This window comes from Dipodomys merriami, unplaced genomic scaffold (genome assembly GCF_024711535.1).
Source record: "Dipodomys merriami isolate MVZ:Mamm:240054 unplaced genomic scaffold, mDipMer1.0.p SCAF_151, whole genome shotgun sequence".
NCBI lineage: Eukaryota > Metazoa > Chordata > Mammalia > Rodentia > Heteromyidae > Dipodomys > Dipodomys merriami.
In genome coordinates, this window is record NW_027202838.1 from 371,115 (window position 1) to 392,916 (window position 21,802).

General features: G+C 38.6%; 1 protein-coding gene across 1 annotated transcript in view; it reads left to right on the forward strand.

Annotated features, from left to right (window-relative positions):
- Positions 1–1,330: 1,330 nt before the first annotated feature.
- The window catches only part of LOC138827153 (zinc finger protein 33B-like), a 54,745-nt gene continuing 34,273 nt past the window's right edge, over positions 1,331–21,802 (forward strand). The window contains exons 1-4 of the mRNA XM_070022633.1: positions 1,331–1,526; positions 9,148–9,248; positions 9,882–10,456; positions 14,110–14,115. Of these exons, the coding sequence (XP_069878734.1) occupies positions 1,331–1,526; positions 9,148–9,248; positions 9,882–10,456; positions 14,110–14,115 (878 nt within the window). The remainder of the gene's footprint in view (positions 1,527–9,147; positions 9,249–9,881; positions 10,457–14,109; positions 14,116–21,802) is intronic.

Sequence of the window (21,802 nt, forward strand, 5' to 3'; positions counted from 1 at the left end):
GTGTGTTCTAGCTTTTGTCCTGGGGCTTTAACTGACAGGAGGCTTGTGTGGAAAAGATGTATTGAAATAAAATGAGGAAAGATGTGTGCTGTTTGCACTTTTGGGCACAGTGGGTCTAGACCAATATTACGCACAAATTTGAGAAATATAGCAGAATTGTGCCATCAGCCATCTCTCTGTCTCCTTAATTATCATACCATTGGCTCTCAGAGCCTTGCTTGTGTTCTGATGGGATTGTGGCAGGAGACAAAGATTTACTGCATACTTTAATGGTTAAGGTCTGAGAAGACTAGTCTGAGGTCCCCTAGATATGTAGCCTAAAGCTACTGAGAGGAACTGTTAGGATCAGAGAAGAGGTAAGAATTCTAAAGAGATTTTCACATGCAAAATGAAAAGACAAAAGCAGACTGGTTTGCAAGTGATTAAGCTTCACATCAACATAGCCTAGCCTAAACTTTACTCTTCTATCTCTCCTGCATTCATCCTGACCCCCCTCACCACTATCTCTGTGAAGGGAAATGGAGGTGATGTGCCTGGTTCATAAGAATCCCTGTGTGGGAACTTTTCACTAGTTACCTGAAGAAAGTATTAAAGGAAATGCAAATAGAGCACAGCAAATGCTCACAGATAGTGCACAAGCTCTGAGTTCAAGCCATAGGACCAACAACAGAAGAAAACATAAAATCCTTAAATGAAATGCAAAATTCAGAAAAGAACAAAAACTCATTTGATTTAATAGATACAATTGGAGAGTTTCTGGAAAATTAATTGTTAGCTTTTGTGAAATCCAAATCACCAGAAGTATTATTCTGCATATTTACCTAACAATCTCACTATTTTATGCCAGTGTATACATTACAGCAATGGGAAGTGACCCAGGTATAAGTTGAGTGGCTGTGAATACCTTTGTAAAGTAGGAGGGGATGTATTAAAAGAAATTTAAGACAAAACAGAGATGTAATTTACATTCAGCAGAAGGCAGGCATTGATAAACAGAAAGGTATAAGCAACGCAGTCACATAACCTCAATTTCATCATTAGAACTAAGAATCAAAAAGCCAATGTAGCCAATTCTCCCCATATATATCCATTTTCTGGTTGGTCTTATGTATTTCAAGAGGAAACAGTGGTTTTCAAGAAACTGAACTTAACTTCCACAGCAGGGAGAGAAAAGTCCCAATGCACACAAGCACACTTGTTCCCAGGTATGTAGGAGGGTGGCACCGAGCATTGTGGGAATTGTAGTCTCCATGGAGGATATTTTCTTTGAAAGTCCTGGGTTGTTTTTGTTTTTTGGAGGGTGGAGGTGGGGCAGAAGATGCTTTTGCACATGCGTCTCCCCGCCCAAAATGGGCGTTTTAAGTCTGCGTCTTCGGGATTCTTTTCCTTTGCCTTGCCCCTGGAAGTGCGCAGAAATGCAGTTTTGCCTTCCATAGGTGTGAGCCAGGAGCCCTGCACCCCGCTCTGTGCAGTGGAGCTTGGGAGCTGTAACTTGAAGGAATCTCAGGCTTTGGAACTGATGTCAGGTAGGAATTGTGTGATTGCTGCAGGAGTCTCCCCTCCACGGGTTTCTGTTTGTTTTTCTGTTTCTGTTTGTTTGGTGGGGGGTGAACTCTGGGCCTGCAAGCAGCATTCCGGAGCGCCTCAGCTCAGAGGGAGAGCTTGATACTTGAGCCAAAGTGCCTACTTCCCTCTCCATACTTTTCTCCAGTATGGAGTTGATAATTTGCTTGAGGTTCAAATGTTTGAGAGCAAGCTGGGTGATTGTCCAGACCAGGAGAGCCCAAGAATTGTGCATTTGTACTCCAAGACCAAGGGATTCTTCTATTAACTCGTGACTTTATATGCTTTGCCTAGGTGTAAGAGGAGTACAGGAAGAATTCTAGTGAAATTGTGAGGTGTGTGCCTGCCTTGAGTCCTCTTACATTGAAGTTGTATTTGGGGCTTCTGTGATTTTTCTCCTAGAGATATTTTAATCTGTTTGGCTTGAGTTTTTAATCTCCTGGCTTGAGTTCACAAGCGTTTGTATTCGACTCTGTTTCTAGAGACAGTTGTACATGGGATATTGGAGTAGTGAGTGCTGGTCCTGTATTTTTAGGAATGAAGCCTAGCAATGTTTGAAGCAGAGCACCCTATGAATAGGAATCTCCATCCTAAATGGACAGACCTTGTCAATTCTGAGAAGCCCTAAAGGAAAGAAGCAGAAAAGCACAGGAAGGGAAGATGTTGCTAGCTTCCTTTGCCTTATGCAAAAATTTTTGCTACTTCCCTGAGCACCAGATTCACGTGGTACTCTTTCCTACACCACTGTCAATCACTTTGTGTTGTTGCAAGAGTAAACTAATTTCTAGGTGGCGTGATGAGGAATAAGCTAGAGCATAGTTATGAGAGGGTACCTGAGGCTGTGGTTTGGGATGGTGGGGTAATTGTTATGACTGAAAGTATCTATTCTTGTAGTAATCCCTAATCTTGTTTTTGCTAATTTATTCATCCTGTTAACACTGTTATTTTTAGTATGTAATCATGCAAACTTACATTAATTGTGCCATCTATTGATTTGCTAATGCTAGCTCTAATCAGTTGGTTATGCCTGGTAGTACAGAAAGTGTTGGTCTGGGACATGTGGCCTAAAAAGAAAATTCACAGAAGAAAATTTGAGGCAATATGTCTTACTCAATATTGTATGCTTTGTAGTTGTTACTTATCTTCAGGTGTGTCACGCCTATATCGATTATTTTGTGTTGTATCTTTAGGATGGCCAAGGTTCTTCGCATGACTGTTTAGGGAAATGAACGTTAGGGACTTCTCAAACCTCGATTACCTCATCTTTACTCAAGGCCCTTTGGACAAAGCATTTTAAATGGCAAATTGCTAATCATTGCATATGTGTGCAATGGTTAGAGTGAAATGTGCCATTTGACACCCATTATTGTAATAGTATAACATAAGAAATATATTCTTTTTTTTTTTTTTTGTCAGTCATGGGGCTTGAACTCTAGTCCTGGGCGCTGTCCCTCAGCTCTTCAGCTCAAGGCGAGCGCTCTACCACTTGAGCTACAGCGGTTTTCTGGTGGTTTATTGGAGATAGGAGTCTGATGGTCTCTCCTGCCCTGGCTGGCTTTGAACCGCGATCCTCAGATCTCAGCCTCCTGAGTAGCTAGGATTACAGTCATGAGCCACCAGCGCCCGGTAGAAATATATTCTATATACATTTTTCTATCTAACTTTGGGTGAAAATTACTGATTTACATCATACATGCTTTCCATGGTGTTTAAATATGTGAATGAATGAGGTAGAACACAAAATCCAATGGATTCCTAGGAAACTTTTGCATTAAAAAAGCAGTTCATGGGCTGGAAAGTTGGCTTAGTGGTAGAGTACTTACCTTGCATGCATGAGGCCCTGGGCTCGATTCCTCAGCACCACATAATCAGAAAAGGCTGGAAGTGGTGCTGTGGCTCAAGTGGTAGAGCACTAGCCTTGAGCTGAAGAGCTGAGGGACAGCACCCAGGCACAGAGTTCGGGCACCAGGACTGGCAAAAAAAAAAAAAAAAAAAAAGGAAAAAAAAGCAGTTCATACATCCTGAAGTATATTCAGTAATAAGGAATGACTTTTAGTGGAAATATATGTTTCTGCTCTCAATTATTCAATAATTTCAGTGGGAACTTTCATTTTTTCCAATTTAGTGTGTACATAAATATATAAATTAGTAGGTTTAATAATATCTATCTATCAGGAAATGGGCTGGATTTGTGTTTATTAGACACTTTAATACTCTGCCTAAGACATTAAAAATTCTTTGCTTATAAGAAGGCTTTACGTTTTCACAATAAAAATAAATAAAAATTAAAAAAAGAAGGATTTACAGTTTTCCAGTCCATGTATCATGTTTGCCAGAGGAAATTCTGGGCCCAAAATCTCACAGATTCATTTCTGAATGCATCATTTCCCTTAAATCCCAGCCATGCTTCCAGAATCTTCTGCTCATTGTCAGCAGCAAGAAAGAATGAATGGATCTCTGGTGAGTTAATTTTTTTTATTTTTCATTTGTTTTCCATTCCACTATATCACCCTAATGATGTCCAAGAATTAAAAACAATACCAACCACACAGATTCAACCTCAGGAACATATTCAAAAATCGGATAAAGAAGGCTTGTAAATTAGCAGATAAAGATTGCTTGTAGGTTTAGCAGATTGAATGGTTATATTCTAAGTTGAATTCAGATTGGTTTCAGAATGGTTGCATAAAATGTAGTCACATCTGCTATGTGATGTAATGACACCGAGCAGGTTACTTCTCATGGAAGGTGAAGGATAGATTGCCACCTGATCACTTCCTCATGAGTAACATTAAACTATCTCAATAAAATTTTCCTGGAATTGCTGAAATAGTGTGGTCATGCACAGCTTCGTGTTTTCTTAAGGAATGATTAACCTATATGTACTTAAATTACTCTCCATATATACTTCTTGCACTGCTTCATGGTCTTGGTCTTACTAGAAACTTAGCCTATATTTGTTGCTAAGCTTTATGGTCTTTCTACACATTCCTGTTTGTTTTCTAAAGCATTCTCACAAGATTTCTTTCCTCTATTTTCTCTCTCCATTTTTGATTTTCTACTCACTAGTGTTGGTTATTTTTCTTACTCTCTCTTTGTATCTATCTTTTATCATTTTTTTCTTTTTTCAATCCCTCTTTCCTCCATATGTGTCTCAGTTGTTTCTTCAAATGATCTATCTGGAAGTAGATTTTCTTAGTGATCAGCTTTATGTTGCTGACATGGCTCTTAGGATTGACATTTTTCTTACCCATAATATAGGAAAATTGTTGCCTAGAGAGTTCTACAGGATTCCAGAAACAAAGAAAATTAGAGAAACACAAAAACATAAACAGATTTAGGGGAAACCAGGGTTTCGAAGGCGCTTTGGCACTTTGTCCCTGGGCGCCAGCAAGCTAGCATAGTTCCTTGAGTTCACACAGGGAAGATTAGCATTCATAACATGCAAAATTGAAGTATCTATATTAATAGTACAATCAGAGCCACAACAGGTTGTGAGGAAAACATGTTTCCTTATTCTCCTGAGACAGAAGACTGGCTTCAAGAGAAAATGCAGACATGGAGTTCACCTTACCTAGCTTTCAAGGTGAACAGCAGCTCAGTTTCAGATGCTATCTTTCCAACAGTATGGAAAAGGCCTGTACTCCAGTCTCTTAACCCTCTCCAGAATTCTCTTTTAACCCTTCTGCCGCCAACTCTCAGTTCTCTCAGTGGTGTCAGGCTGGAATTCCAACATCTCAAACCTTTTCCCCTTCAGCTCAACTTCAGAGTTCCCTACAGAAAAGTACTTCCTTCTACCAATTGATACACTACAAGAAAATCTGTTTTCTCCAGATTTTGTGTTGGTCTAACTTCATTTGATGTGGTATTCAGTTTTGTTTTTCCTTCCCACTACTGTTGAATATTTTAATTCACTGCCAGTATAAGATTGGAACTAGTGTTGAAAAAAAATAATACAGTGACGAGATGTTCTCTATTAGAAATATCACTTGTCACAACATCTCACAGATGTTTGCTCACTAATTGATTTTGATCTCTGAGGTATTTCACTATTAACTAACACAAGTGAAAATATAACCTTAGAGATCTACTGGAGAAAGGACTCAGGAATATGTAACACATTTAAGCATTTGGTCGTATTTATCATTTTTGTCATCTTGAGTGTTCCTTGAGCCTCTCTATATTTGCCTTCACCTTCCGTGAAGGGCTATTAAAATGAAAACCTTGTAAGGAACATTTTTTTCCCTCCACCTTTATTTTGTATTGTAGAATGTAGGCAAAGTTTACAAAATTTCATGGTAGCAGTTCTTTTTTACATGGGAAGGAAATATCAGGGTATCTATGACCATATTTCAATATTTAGCATTTAAACCAAACATGTTAAACCACGGATATTTTTATGTGGAAACTCAATTAAATCTTATAAGGGCCTAATCAATCATTAGTTACTTTCTGGAGTACTGATACTATTTTTTTTTTAATATTCATGTGGACACTGCTTTTCATAGATCTAGCAATGTTCTATGTTCTGTATTCCATGTGATATCCTGAATGTGTGCTGCTTACTTTTGAGAGTACTTGTTAATAGAAGGTCTAAATAGGATTTATGGTGAAGCAGTATGTGTAAATGCAGGAAAAATATTGGTTTAATTCATTTTTACCCTGGTATGTACTGAAATTTTTATCAGAAATGATAATATAATTTTTCAGACACCTCCTTAGACTTAATGTTATCATGCCAGATTATTGTCTCCTTAGAGTTTTGATCTTGTCTCTATTGCTAGCAGCAGAAATGTGTTTGCATGCATTATGGAAACTGTAATTTTTTATTGGTCTTGGGGCTTGAATTCTGGGTCTGGTTGTTTTCCCTCAGCTCTTCAGGTTAAGGTGAGTGCTACCACTTGAGTGACAGTGCTACTTTCATTTTCTGGTGGTTTATTGGAGATAAGTGTCTCATGGACATTCCTGCCTGGGCTGGCCTTCAACCTTGATCCTCAGACCTCAGCCTCCTGAATAGCTAGGATTACAGGCATAAGCCACCAGCGCCCTGCAAATCTGTGTATTTTAATGACCAGGTTTATGTATTGTCAAATATTTCTAGTTTGGTATTTAATTTTCCCAGTGAATAGTTAACAAAGCTAGCTGCAAACATTGTATGTAAGACAAAAGCATACCTGCAGCATAATGAAATTCCAGGTTGGAATTCTTATAACCCAGGTCTGATTTCTTGATGGAAATGTGCCATTACAGAAGCTGATGTCATTTGATGATGTGGCTGTGTACTTCACCTGGAAGGAGTGGCAGGATCTGGATCCTGGTCAGAGGACCCTTCATAGAGATGTAATGCTGGAAACCTATAGCAACCTCATGTCCTTGGGTGAGCAAAGGTCACTTTTATTTGGAAGATCAAGTGCTTTTATTTTAGTAGACATTAGACTATTTATGTTCTTTAGGGAGAAGATTCCAGTCTATTCCCATGTAAAAAACTGCTAGTATATAAGCCAGTCGAATTTGAGTCTGATAGCTTGGTGTTGTTTGTCTTTTACACTAGTGCTTGAGCCACAATTCTATTTTCACTTTTGTTTTGGGGTATATTCTGAGTTTCCGTGCCCAGGTGGGTTCCAAGCCTGCCTCTTCTGATCTCACCTCCTAACTGTAGGATTACAGGTGTAAGCATTTGGACCATTACAATTTCTTAAAAAAAAAAAAAAAAGATTAGAGGCCATGGGAAGTGTTATTTTTTTCTAAGGGAAACTTCAACTTCATTATATGTAACACAAGAGTTAATTTTATTCTCGTTCTTTAAGAAGGCAAATCAATAGTTGGACAGAAGTTCTAAGCTATGATCCACTAATAGGAGACTGACTTCCCAGACTTGGGTAATTATTATAGGTGGATCTACAGTCTAGAATAGAACATACATTACTACTTACAGTATGCTCTGGAAATCATTAAGTAAAAGTGTGTATTTGTAAGCCAAACCTGCTACAGGGTTTAGTGCTTCAGGCTACCAATCCTAGATACTCTGGAGGCTGACATCTGAAGGTTTCAATTTGAAACCAGCAGCTGTAGAAAAATGACCATGAGACTCTTATCTCCAATAAACCATTCAAAAACTAGAAATGTAGCCACGACTCAAACTAGTAGAATGCTAGATTTTAGCAAAAGAGCTGAGTTCAAGCCACACAGTTGGCAAAATAAACACAAAGCTGGATGCTACTCCACCATGGAGCTGTTAACAATTGAGAAACCATGGGCTGGGAAGGTGGCTCAGTGGCAGAGGAATTGCCTTCCATGCATGAGGCCCTGTGTTGGATTCCTCAGCACCACATAAGCAGAAAAAAAAAAAAAGCCAGAATTGGCTATGTGGCTCCTGTGATACAGTGCTAGCCTTGAGCTGATGATCTGCCCGACAGTGCCCAGAACCAGAGTTTAGGCCCCAGAACTGGACCCCCAACCCCCAAAAAACAATTGAGGAACCAGATTTAGGAGCAACCTTGTGAACAGGATGTCTGCGACCTTACGTTAATGATGACACAGCAAGAGCAATAATTCTCCAGTATTTCTTAATCATAGGACACTGTGTTCCTAACCTAAATTGATTGTGATGCTGGAACAAGGTGCAGATCCATGGAGAAGAGAAGCCTCAGACAAGAATTTTACAGGTGAGTTAAAGCATCTTGAATGGTGATGATGGGTCCAGAGCCCAGTTGGTCTGTTTATCTTGAGCTGTACAGAGTGATAGTATTCCTAGTGCCCCTGAGTCATGTGTGGCAGGGAACTAGGTGATCCTTTGTCTCAAGGAATTGTCAATCCAGAATTCACATGGAGGCAAACTGGCTTTGGTGTGCTAATGTATTTAATGTTAGCAATTCTTTGTCTGTAGAGAAGTCATTCTTTTTTTTTTTTGTCGGTCGTGGGACTTGAACTATGGGCCTGGGTGCTGTCCCTCAGCTCTTCAGCTCAAGGCGCGTGCTCTACCACTTGACCTACAGTGCCACTTCCGGTTTTCTGGTGGTTTATTGGAGATAGGAGTCTCACGGTCTCTCCTGCCCGGGCTGGCTTTGAACCGCGATCCTCAGATCTCAGCCTCCTGAGTAGGTAGGATTACAGGCGTGAGCCACCACTGCCCGGCAGAAGTCATTCTTAAAGAGAAAAAGACAATAAGAAATGTACAAAAGGAGATCTCATTTTCTTTTAAACTAGTATTATGCAGGTAGGAGGAAAATAGGAGAGTGGTAGTGCTGCTATTCTCTCATCAGGACAATAGCTTATGAGTTGTGATGGGCATAGAGTGAGATTCAGAATGGAAGCATTAAGAGTACGTTGATGAATAATTTCAGTAAATATTTCCTAGAAAAAAATAGAAAAATCTGAAATACACAAAAACATTATTTTCCATTGTAAAATATTAGTACTATATTCATAGTTAGTACGTTGCAGAGAAAAGTTTACATTCTGCATAAAACAATGCTTTGATATTTGAAAATCTTGTAACAGTTAAAATGTGAGAAAATACCTTTACAGTAAGGAATTTATGGATCTCATTTATGTTTTTGTCTATTTTTCTGTTATGCATTTTAGATGTCCCACAAATGGAGGATGTGATTAGCACCTGTCAGGAGAGTCACAATAAGTATCTCTCTGAAGTAGCAATCATGAATAGTAACCCAGAGGAGGAAAAAGTGAGACTTATAAGAAGTTTTAATTTGAGCTCAAAACAGAAGTCAGAACTGATTAAGCATAATGGGAACTCCTTAGAGATGAGGACAGAAAAGGTCACTGGGTGTCAGAACATGGGTGTTTTCAGTGAACCTGGTAAGATGTGTGCTGTACATAGTCCCCAGGTGTCTTCTGTAGTTGAAGAATATAAACAATGTAAAAGGTCTTTCATTGAGAAGACACACCCTATTGTCCCTCAGAGAACACACACAGGAGAGAAACCATATGAAAGTAAAATGTGTGGAAAGATTTACACCAGTAAGGCAGATCTTACTGTCCATCAGAGAACACACACAAAAGAGAAACATTTTGAATGTAACATTTGTGGCAAGTCTTTCACCTGCAAGGCATATCTTACTGACCACCAGAGAACACACACAGGAGAGAAACCTTATGAATGTAACATGTGTGGAAAGTCTTTCACCAAGAAGTCAGACCTTACTGTACACCAGAGAACACACACAGGAGAGAAACCTTATGAATGTAATATGTGTGGAAAGTCTTTCACCAAGAAGTCACCTCTCACTGTCCATCAGAGAATACACACAGGAAAGAAACCTTATGAATGTAACATGTGTGGAATGTCTTTTACCCAGAAGTCACACCTCACTGTCCACCAGAGAATACACACAGGAAAGAAACCTTATGAATGTAACATGTGTGGAAAGTCTTTCACCCAGAAGACAACTCTCACTGTCCACCAGAGAAGACACACAGGCGAGAAACATTATGAATGTAACATGTGTGAAAAGTCTTTCACCAAGAAGTCAAACCTTACTGACCACCAGAGAACACACACAGGAGAGAAACCTTATGAATGTAATATGTGTGGAAAGTCTTTCACAAATAAGTCACCCCTTACTGTTCACCAGAGAACACACATAGGAAACAAATCTTATGAATGTAACATGTGTGGAAAGTCTTTCACCCAGAAGCTGCACTTTACTGTCCACCAGGGAACACACACAGGAGATAAACCTTATGAATGTAACATGTGTGGAAAGTCTTTCACCAATAAGTCAAACCTTACTGTCCACCAGAGAACACATGCAGGAAAGAAACCTTATGAATGTAACGTGTGTGGAAAGTCTTTCACCCAGAAGCTAAACTTTACTGTCCATGAGAGAACACACACAGGAGGGAAACTTTATGAATGCAACGTGTGTGGAAAGTCTTTCACCAAGAAGTCATACCTCACTGCCCATCAGAAAACACACAGGAAAGAAACCTTATGAATCTCATATGTGTGGAAAGTATTTCAGCCAAGATGTATACGTTACTGTCAACCAGAGAGCACACACAGGAGAGAAATTTTATGAATGTAAGCTATGTGGAAAGTCTTTCACCCAGAACATACAACTTTCTGTCCATCAGAAAAAAACCCACCAGAGAGAAATGTTATGTATGTAGCAGGCATGGAAATTCTTTCACCTGGAAGGCACAACTTAACCTCCATCACAGAACACAAGGAGAGAAACTTTATGAATGCAACCAGTGTGGAAAGACCTGGAGGTCACAGCTTAACACACATAAGTTGATTCACACAAATGAAATAACTTAGGATTTTACCAAATGGGAAAGTCTTTGACTTGTAAGACACAGCTCAGGGTTCATCATAAAACACACAAAACACAGAGACACACAGACACACACACACCCTCACAAACAAAGAGGAGAGAAATCCTATGTAGGAAAAATAAACAGAAAGGTTTTCAAGAAAAAGTCCTACCTCAGTTTGCATCAGAGAACCGACACAGGCGAGAATATACAAATGTAACAATTGTGGAAAGTCCTTTACCAAGTATTCATGGATCCAAGTTCATAGGAGGCACACAGCGGAGTAATCTTAAAAATATTACAAATGTGAATAAGGGAAACCATGGGACCTATTATTTGCAATATCTATTATATGTATGAGTCAAGCAGAAAAGGTCAGATAATGTGGTGTTAGGAAAATGAACCCTTAGCTATGTATTTAAATGTTTTTTTTTTTTTTTTTTGTTTTTTTTTTTTGTCGGTGGTGAGGCTTGAACTCTGAGCTTGGGTGTTGTCCCTCAGCTCTTCAGCTCAAGGCGAGTGCTCTACCACTTGAACCACAGTGCCACTTCCGGTTTTCTGGTGGTTTATTGGAGATGGGAGTCTCACGGTGTCTCCTGCCCGGGCTGGCTTGGAACCTCGATCCTCAGATCTCAGCCTCCTGAGTAGCTAGGATTACAGGAATGAGCCACCAGTGCCCAGCTGTTTTTTTCTTTTCTTTCATGCATTTCTTTCTAATGCATTTATAAGATTATTTCTTTGTTGCTTTGTATGTCCCTCCCCCACAGTATAATTCCTGCTTTTACTATATTTGATGTCAGTATAATTTGTGGAGGAGAAGGGGGAAAACAAGTCATTTAAGCATACAAGTGGACCTGTTGCAACAATGAGAAGTACAAGTTGTCAAGTCGAAAATGAACTTTAGAACTTTGGGTGGGGGGGAGAATAGGGTGGTGGGGCGGGGGGAGGCTGAAAAGGGATGTGAAGGGCAAACAAAGGAGGAGGCTGCAATGCTTGAAAGGAAATGTACTCATTATCTTGCCCATGTAATTGTAACCCCTCTGTACAGTATGTTCACAAAAAAATAAAATGAAAAATATTACAAATGTGGAAATCCTTTGATCAGAAAGAAATACCTCATGTTTATCAGAGAACTGACTCACATAGGAGAAAAGAAAGTAGTGCATAGAACATATGTGAAATGACTTTCAATCAGAACTGGGTATTCAGCATATGTGAGAGCAGAGACAGGAAAGAAATTATGAGAATAGAAAACATTTTGCCCGAAGTCCCATCTGTACAGGTATCAGAGACCTGGACACATGACAGAATCTCTGTAAATATAAACATGAGAGGAAGTCTTTCAACCAGAAGCCAACCTTCAGCAAGTATTAGAACATTCACCCAGGAAAGAAGCCCAACGTAGCAAAATCTTTGTCAGAAAACCTCTATAAATATACAGAGAAATCCTTCATGGCAGAGGTAAGCTAGGTGTGAAGGGAAACCATTCTTCACTCTTCAGCTTTCTTTGAGCCAACATTTCTCATCCTCTCATCGTGTTGAGTGGGGATGGTGTCATTCAATATTATCATTTGGCAAATACTTTTGCTTGAGCTCAAAATTTAAGGGACTTACTGCTCACTGAGTTGGTAAAGTACCCTTTCTTTCTTTTAATTTAAAACCTGCAATTAAAATGCGCAATGACACTCCCTCATGTGTGGAATCTTAGCTATTCAGGAGGCTGAAATTAGAAAGGTAGTATTTGTAGGCCATCCAATGCAAAAGCTTCATGAATATGGTTTCTTAGCCAATAAAAGGATGGATCTGGTCATATGTGCCTCTCTTGTTTGCTACTTGTGATATGTAAGTATAAAATTAGTGTGTTGAAAGGCCCAGACAAAGAAGCAAGACTCTAAGGTGAAAAATCAGTGATACAAAAGGGCATCTAGTATAGAAGGTGAAGGAAGCCTCACAAATTTTGTCCCTGAATTCAACCTGAGGACCACTAATATGATCTTTGCAAACAATGCATTCTTTCAAATATTTAGTGAAAGAATTTGGATGTGGTTTACAGAATGATAGGTAAACAGACCTCAACTGAGATTGCAAAAGGACCTTTGCATATGTCTATATGAATTTTTTATCCTATTCTGTGGAAACCATGAGTCCTGCTTGGATCAAGTAATTAAGATCTTCTGATCTAACAGGGCACTGGTGCTTCACATTGGAATTCTTAATTGCTCAAGAGTATGAGTTTTAAAATCACAATTGAAAGGCCAACTAGGTAGGAAATGCTCTGAGACTGTTTTCACCTAATTTCCCACAAGTAGTGCTGTGAATCATGTTGATAGACTGTCATCACTTTTGTTCCTTTATTACAAAATCTCAGGGACAGTACCCAGGTCCTGAGTAGAAAGAACTTCAAGGCCGGGGAAGATATTGTTTAAAATGGGTTCTTTGGCGTTCATTCAGGAAAGTTTCTACTCCTATAGGAATCTGAAATACTCCATAGGGTATAGTCATGGTCCGTCAATTGAAGTTGATATTGAAATGTCTTAAAGCCTGGGTAATGATAAATTGTCACAAATAGTTTGGTATCTTTTGTCATGTGAATAGACATGCATATACCTTTATATTTCTGACTAGTTCATACATACTTGCAGAGGTTCAAGTTACTATGTAGGACAATGTGGTCCACATGTGTAGGAATTAGACATTCCAAGAGAGATCTCAACATATAAAATGTGGCCGAATATTTCAATATACTTGAAACAGTATCATAAGAAAAGAAGGAGTCAATAGTGATCATTTAAGATCCCAGAATACCAATATATTTGAATGAGAAAACAATGGTCTTCTACTGTGTGCACACAGATGTAGGAGAAAGAATCTTTTCAGTCTATTCTGTCCAGATGTGTAGAAGCAATTTTGTTGTTCTTCCCTTATGGATTGCACTTTATTTCAAGGCCACTCCCGGGGGTGAATGACAGGATGTTTAGTTTCAGCTCATTCTAAAAGCTACTATGTCCTGAGAAGAAAAGTGGTGAACCATGATTTGGGTACATATCCACCCTAGACCTAATCACTAAGAGTGGGTTAAGTTCTGTAATTTTTCAGAATGTCAATGGTCCTACCACAAGGTTCATCCTGAAGCAATATCCAAAGTTAGGCTTTAGAAGAGGTCCCCCTTTCTTCAAAGATTTCAACTCTAAATTAGATTATTTTCAATAGGCATTCATTGAATGTTACTGGATAAAGTATACAAACATAGTCACATCTATGTTACAGAACATTGTGATATCATCAGCAGGGGCAATTCATATGACCCAAAGTCATGACCCTGAAGAGTCTGCTCCCCAGAGATCTAAGTATTTAACCCAAAACCTCCAGTTCCCAAGCAATCTTGATCCCAATGAGAGAGCAGGATTTTAGGTGAATCCTTGTTTCTTCCTGAGGTTAACCTGGAATGATGCATCTCAGAGTGACTGGAAGGGACAGAAGCCGGATACTGAGCACAGTGGGTACTGAACAAGGCTCTCATAGGATTTTCACTAGAACCTCAGGGACCACCCAAGGCCTCCTTCCATTAGCTTGAGCACTTATATCTTTAGTGTTGTCCACCTCTAGGTCATTTTTCCTCCCATAATTAGCATAGTATTAAGTGTACAATTTTCCTGCTCCTTTGAGAAACATCTTACCCTAACCTCTCTTTTCTGTTTCCTCAATGAATTCTGAGGTTCTTTTAAATTTTTTTTGTTCAAGGTTCTGGATCAGAAACATCCTTGTGTGAAGTCCCTGTTATAAAGTCAGTACTTTGAGAAAATCACTACCTGGAGCATCCACAGCTAACCATCTTTTCTTCACTTGTCCATGGGGTCTGAGCAAAACCAAGACAAAATCTTTATATGTGCATTCTAACTTAAATGTTTGTTACCAAAAGTTTGATGTAGAGACTTCATCAGGTGTGTTGGAAGTTGTTTGGGCTCATAGTCTAGGCCAGAACTCAAAATGGAAGGTACAGGAAAGAAAAGATTGGTGAGGAGCCAGCCGAGGAGAGGAGCACAGTGCCAAAGTCTTCATGCAATATGCAAGCCTGGCAAGCCCGTTGGGACAGGAGTGAGGAGCCCAGAACAGGGCCTGTGCTACCCATCAGTACACCACCAGCACCACATGGCACCTCCAGCATGGGACATGGTGTGCCCAGGTTTTAGGAGGGCTGACTGTTGACACAGGGACCTGTTAGTCAAGTTAAGCCAGTGGCCTAATGTAATTGTCTTGTCTTGTGTAGATGATACAATTGCTGTGGACAAGAAGAATTGGTAATAAAACTATTGTGTGGTGAACTAGTTAAAATTCTTCAGGATATTTGTGTGTGTGTGTGTGTTGTGTGTGTGTGTGTGTGTGTGTGTGTCCTAAAGAGAAATTGAAAAGTAATTCAGAGAGAACTCAAATGACAAGATTGTCAGACTTAATTCCTCAGCAAGATAGATCCTTTACAATCACAACCAATAAGTGAAAAGGAAAGGTTTCCTTCACTTATTTTTACCTACCTTCACAAAGACCATTGTGTTCAAGATAATAAGAACAGAAATGTATGTGTTGATGCTTACGGTTGTACAACAGCTAGTTTACAAGTGACAGCAGAGGCATAGAGTCTCTTCTGTATGCGGCCCCTGCACTCACTGGAAAGGAGGATAGTAGTATTGGAAGTGAACTAAGTCACTTGTAAGTTTGTCTTTTAAATTGCAGGGAAGCATTGACTAATTTAAATGAGCAGACTTTTTGTTTTGCTGGTCCTTAGGCTTCAACTCAGAGGCCAGGTGCTGTCCCTGAGCTGCTTTTGCTAAAGTGTAGCATTCTACCACTTGAGCCACAGCAACACTTCCAGGTTTTTATGTGCATGTGGACCTGAGGAATAGAACCTAGCTCCTCATTCATGCGATGCAAGCACTATACCACTTTGCTACCTTGCCTGTCCTATAAGCAGACTTTTTATGTTAAAAGAAGAAAGAATAGGTTGGTACGTAGTATCCACCCTCCATGTGCAAGTCCCAAGGTTCAATCCCCCAAAGTGAAAGGAAGAAAGTAGAAAATGGAATGATATGAACTATACAGATACAAGAACAAAGAAAAATAGAAGAACAAAGGCAATGAGCAAGTTTTTAGGTTTTTGTTTGTTCATAATTGTTTCTTTTTTCTTTTAATTGTTAGCTGTGGGGTTTAAACTCAGGGAGGGCCTGGCATATTCCTTAGGTTTTTCACTAAACGCTGGCATGCTACCACTTCCAGCCAGAATGTCACTTCTAGTTTTCTGGCATTTCATTGGTGATAAGTCACAATGAATTTTCTGCTGATGTGGGGCTGAGGAGTGGAACCCAGTGCCTCATGTATGCAAGGCAAGCTCTCTACCACTGAGCCACACTCCCAGCCCTGCCTCCTTTCTGAAAATAGTGTGGTTGGGGCTGGCAATGTGGCTTAGTGATAAAGTGCTTGCCTACCATGCATGGGGCACCAAGTTTGATATCTCAATACCTAACAAACAACAAAAACTACCAGACACCCCTAGAAGCACTGGTGTTGTAGCTCAAGTGGTAGATTGGTAGGCTTCAGCATAATGAAATTCAGGAACAGTTCCCACACCTTGAGTTCAAGCCTCAGGAATGTCAAACAACAACAACAAATGAGCAAATGAAAACAAAAAACCCAGTGTCAGCAAGTTTCATTGATAAACACCACACAAACACACACACACACACACTTTTTTTTTAAACCATATTCACCTCCTTTACTGTGTGTGCTCACCCTCCCAGCTCCAAATGCTACCTACATCCATAGGAGAACTTATTCTATGTTTCTGTTGTTTTTGCATTCTTATAAAAATTATTGTGGGGGCTGGGAAGGTGGCTCAGTGGTAGAGCGCTTGCTTTACATGCCTGAGGCCCTGGGTTCAATTCCTCAGCACCACATAAGCAAAAAGAAAATAAAAAGCTGAAAATGGGACTGTGGCTCAAGTGGTAGAGTGCTAGCCTTGAGCTGAAGACCTGAGGGACATGGCCCAGGCCCCAAGTTCAAGCCCCATGACCAGACCCCCCCCAAAAAAATTATTTTAAAGGTGATATATATATACATATGCATCTGTACATACATATATCTGTCTATATATACATATATATGTACATATACATATGTATGTACATACATATACATATGTATGTATATCATATATATTTATATCTATGTATACATACATATGTGTGTATACATATATACCTCTGTGTATATATACACATATACATATATATATATACCTATGTATATATACATATGTGTGTATATATGTATATATACATAGATGTATATATGTATGTCAAAGTTACATAACCCAGGTATTGATTTCATTACTTGATTGATTACTCAATTGATTTCATTACTTGTTGAACAATATGCATTTTTGTACAATTCCATCCCCTTTGGAAAGCAGCATTTATTTCCATATAACACAGTAAAATATACCAATATTAGGCATTGATCTCATTGTCTGGATGCTGTCCCTGACCATTTTATCTTAAGGATCTATCACTGGAGCCATCTATCAATTTCTACCCCTGGATTTTTAGGTGATTAATTGTAGATAAGAGTTTCTGTTTATGTGGTGCTGAGCAACCAAACCCAGGGCCTCATGCATGCAAGGTAAGCACTCTCCACTGAGCCACCTTTCTAGCCCCTACAGTAGCATTTTCAAAGGAATATATTAGGCCTTAGATATTTGTTTGTTGCACAGATTCAAAAAACCATAGAACCCAAACACTTGACAAAGTATGGTACCTATAGTAAACATGCAGCCTTTGAAAAACTGCCATTATCTGATGAACAATGAATTGTAACAACTATTTAGTAGGATTTAAATTGTAATAGGTATCAGAGGTGATTTACGGTGTATATAATATTCCCTGGAAATTATATGAGAGGTGATTTGCACTGTGTAGAACGATGTGTGCAGGTTACATGAAAACAAACTAAGAAATACACATCAGATGAGACAAACATAATAAATAGCAAAGTAATCACTAAAATGAAACCATGTTAATATTGTAATATAAAAATAGTAAATATATCAGGTACTGTCTGATTTGAACAGAAGAAAACATACTCAAAAAACTCAATAAGCCAAAAAGACATACATTAATTATTGAGAAATAAAAGTAAATCAGTATAAACATACCATAAGCAACAATCAATACTGAAAAATACAAGTAGTCATAATAGGAAAGGAAAAGAACCTCAGCACAAATTGTGTTACCACAGATACAGAGCATTGATAATAACAGGCAAATTATAAATCTGTATAACAAAAGTTCTATTCTGAAAAGTAAAGTCTACAAAGACATGATTAAAAGGACAAAGAATGATAATTTCTTTAATGTATCATTATGATGGGAGAAGTAATACTCCTCTTAATGACTGAATAACTAGACAAAAGGTCACCAGAGACACATGGATGACATTATCTTTACAAAATGCTGTTTATAAAGCACTATGCAATTATATTTACCAAGACAGACACACTGAGAATAGATCTGAAGACAAATTGTCTTGAAATCAGTAAGACAAATAAATCTATGATATAAGTACAATGAAATCCAACAATATGTTGCTAATAATCTAACAGTAAAACAAACAGAAGGAAACTAGAATGGATATGTAAAAATGTATGCTATCATTGTGATTTATTCAATATTAAAGGGAGCCACTTTCTTCACTTGTGAAATAAAAACAATTGCTTTCAATTATGTATGGTGTTTTCACATGTATATCTTCTGGCGGGTATGGCAGAGCCATAGAATATGAGGGAAAGAGGGTGATGAAAGTGAAGTATACAACTCAAGAGTAGAGATAGGAGGAAGGGATTGTGAGATAGTGAAAACATGGAAGACACTGTATGAAAGGAAAGGTATTTATTACCTGACTCATGTCATTATAATCTCTGTAAACATGACTTCCATAATAACATCAAATTACATTAATTATAAAACACTACCTCCAGCATAAACGATTTGCTTAGTGAAGAAAATCTACCACAGTTAGAACGGTTACAATGGTTAGAAACACAATACAACACTTAATTTGAAAGATAAACTATTTCAGTTTAGGTTGCATATCAATTCTACATATACCAGTAATAAAATCTACTTCCCAGATAAACCATTTGAAGAAAAGTAAAATTAAGAGCCAATTGGAGGAAAGAGAAACAGAGAGAATGAAAGAGAAAAAGAGACAGAAAAATAGACAATGAGAGAGAGAAAGAGAGAAATAAAGCTAGTGAAGCCACATGGTGGTGGCTCATGCCTGCAATCCTAGCTACTCAGGAGGCTGAGATCTGAGCATAGAAGTTCAAAGCCAGCCCAGGCAGGACAATCTGTGAGACTCTTATCTCCAATTAACCACTAGAAAACTAGAAGTGGCAATATGGCACCAGTGGTAGAGTATTAGCCTTGAGCTGCAGAGTTTAAGTATAGCACCTAGGCCCAGAGTTCCAGACCTACGACTGAAAAAAAAAAAGAAAGAAAGAAAGAAAGAAGGGATGGTAAAGGGAAACAAATGAGGAGGCAACAATGCTTGATAAGAAATGTATTCACTATCTTACCCATGTAATTGTAACCTCTCTGTATGGTATTTTCACAATAAATAAAATGTAATGCAAAAGAAAGAAAGAAAGCTAATAAACATGAAAAACAGAACTAATTGTGAAAATAGGTAAGAGAACTCCTATGAGAGCACCATAGAGAAAAACAGAGATTTCTATGAGTACAATCAAATAGAGCCTAAGTTTCAAGTAAAACAAAGAGCACAAAACAGTCCAAGAGTATTTACAGAGATTAATTGAAGTACTTATAGCTCACTCAGTCCTTTAGAATATTTGAAGTTATATTTGACCACACTGTTTCAGCAAATCCAGTAAAATTTCATTAGGATAGTTTAATATTATATATGAGGATGTGATGTCTGAGCAGTTGCTAGCCATCCTTCACCTTCTATGAGAAGTCATCTCCTAGGTGTCACTGAACCACATAACTAGTGGGACAACTTTCTCTCACACTCGCAAAAGTAGAAACAAACTGAAGCATATCTGCTCTTAATATAGAATATCTGATTTTATAATCTGCTAAATCTCCAAGCCATCTTTATTTATTTTTTTTTTGTCGGTCGTGGGGCTTGAACTCTGGGTTTGGGCACTGTCCCTGTGCTCTTCAGCTCAAGGGAAGGGCTCTACAGCTTGAGCCACAGCACCACTTCTGGTTTTCTACTGGTTTATTGGAGATAAGAGTCTCCCAGACTTTCCTGCCTGGGCTGGCTCTGAACCCTGATCCTCAGCTCTCAACTCCTGAGTAGCTAGGATTACAGGTGTGAGACACTGGTGCCTGGTTACATCTTTAGCATTTTTAGAAACATGGTCCTGAAGCTGAATCTTTTTTTTTCTCTTCTTCAATCTTGGACACCCTTAAGTTCATAATGGAATGTCAAAATGAGAAATCAAAGAATCTCACTAGAGATCTTTCATTCTTTCTTGCTCTTGACAATGAATAAAGATTCTGGAACCATGGCTAGGAGCGAAGGCAAATATGGAAGTCAGAAAAGAACCTGTGTGATTTTACCCTAGATGTTCCTGCTCAAAACATGATATGTGGGCTGGAAAAGCATAAAGTCTTCTTATGGGAGAAGAATCATTCCTGTCTTAAGAAGAGCATTAAAGTGTCAACTAAAGAAATATGCACAGGGGCTGGGAAGGTGGCTCATTGGTAGAGCGCTTGCCTTGCATGCATGAGGCCCTGGATTCGATTCCTCGGCACCACATAAGCAGAAAAAAAAAGCCGGATATGGCCCTGTGGCTCAAGTGGTAGAGCGCTAGCCTTGAGCTGAAGAGCTAAGGGACAGTGCCCTAGCCCAGAGTTCAGGCACCACGACCGGACCACCCCACCCCCCCCAAAAAGGACATATGCACGGTCAATTAGCAGGTAGATCCACAGTATAAAAGCAATTGATAGCTAGGTTAATATGCTTATAGATCACATAAAAACTAAAGCTCCTACAAAAGATTGTTGAAAAATTGAAACCAAAAAAGGAAAACATGCCATGCCACCTGTTTACTAAAAGTAATTATCACTGAAATACACCTAGTGATATAAACTATTTTTCTATTAATGTACCATAAAGATATCTTAGGCCTCCATTGAGTATTTGTACTCTACCTCATTTATTTACATATTCAAACATGTATGTTAGGAACAGTATTTTCACACAAAGTTATAGAGATAAAATATATACAACACATATTTTTGTTTTATAATATTTCAATAATGGTTGTCAAATGGCATGTTTCCCTTTATGCAAATAATTACCATACCTTGGTACAATGACTTGCAATTTGAGTTTGAACCTGCTTTGGCCAAAGGTACATCAGTAATGATCACATAAACACAGATTTAGAAGTCCATCACTTTCCTAAGTAGTCATATTAACAACCATGACCATTCTGCTGGAGATACAGGGCCTCATAAAGATGCAACATAAAATGCTGGTCAGAGGAGTGACAAAATCCCAGTCAACCATCCCCAGCCAAGGCACCAGTAGATTGAAGTCTTATGTGTTACTAAACAATCTTAACAGAAAATACACCCCAAAATGTAGATCCATCAAAATTAAAACCAACAAATTATATCACAATGTGCTTTTGCTTGTACTTATTGGTTGATTACACAGGATATTCTATTATTCAGAGTACTGGTGTAATTTTTACAATTACGTAGAATGGTAATTGTTAATATAAAATACATGACCTTTGCAGTGACATATACAAAAAGTGAAAATCTATTCTGTATACATCATTGAGGTTGTTTTTTCTCAGACAGACACTATGAATCCTTTAAAAGCAATAATTTCACATTACTACTGGGTTTTTCTGTCACAAGAATGTTTTCTTACT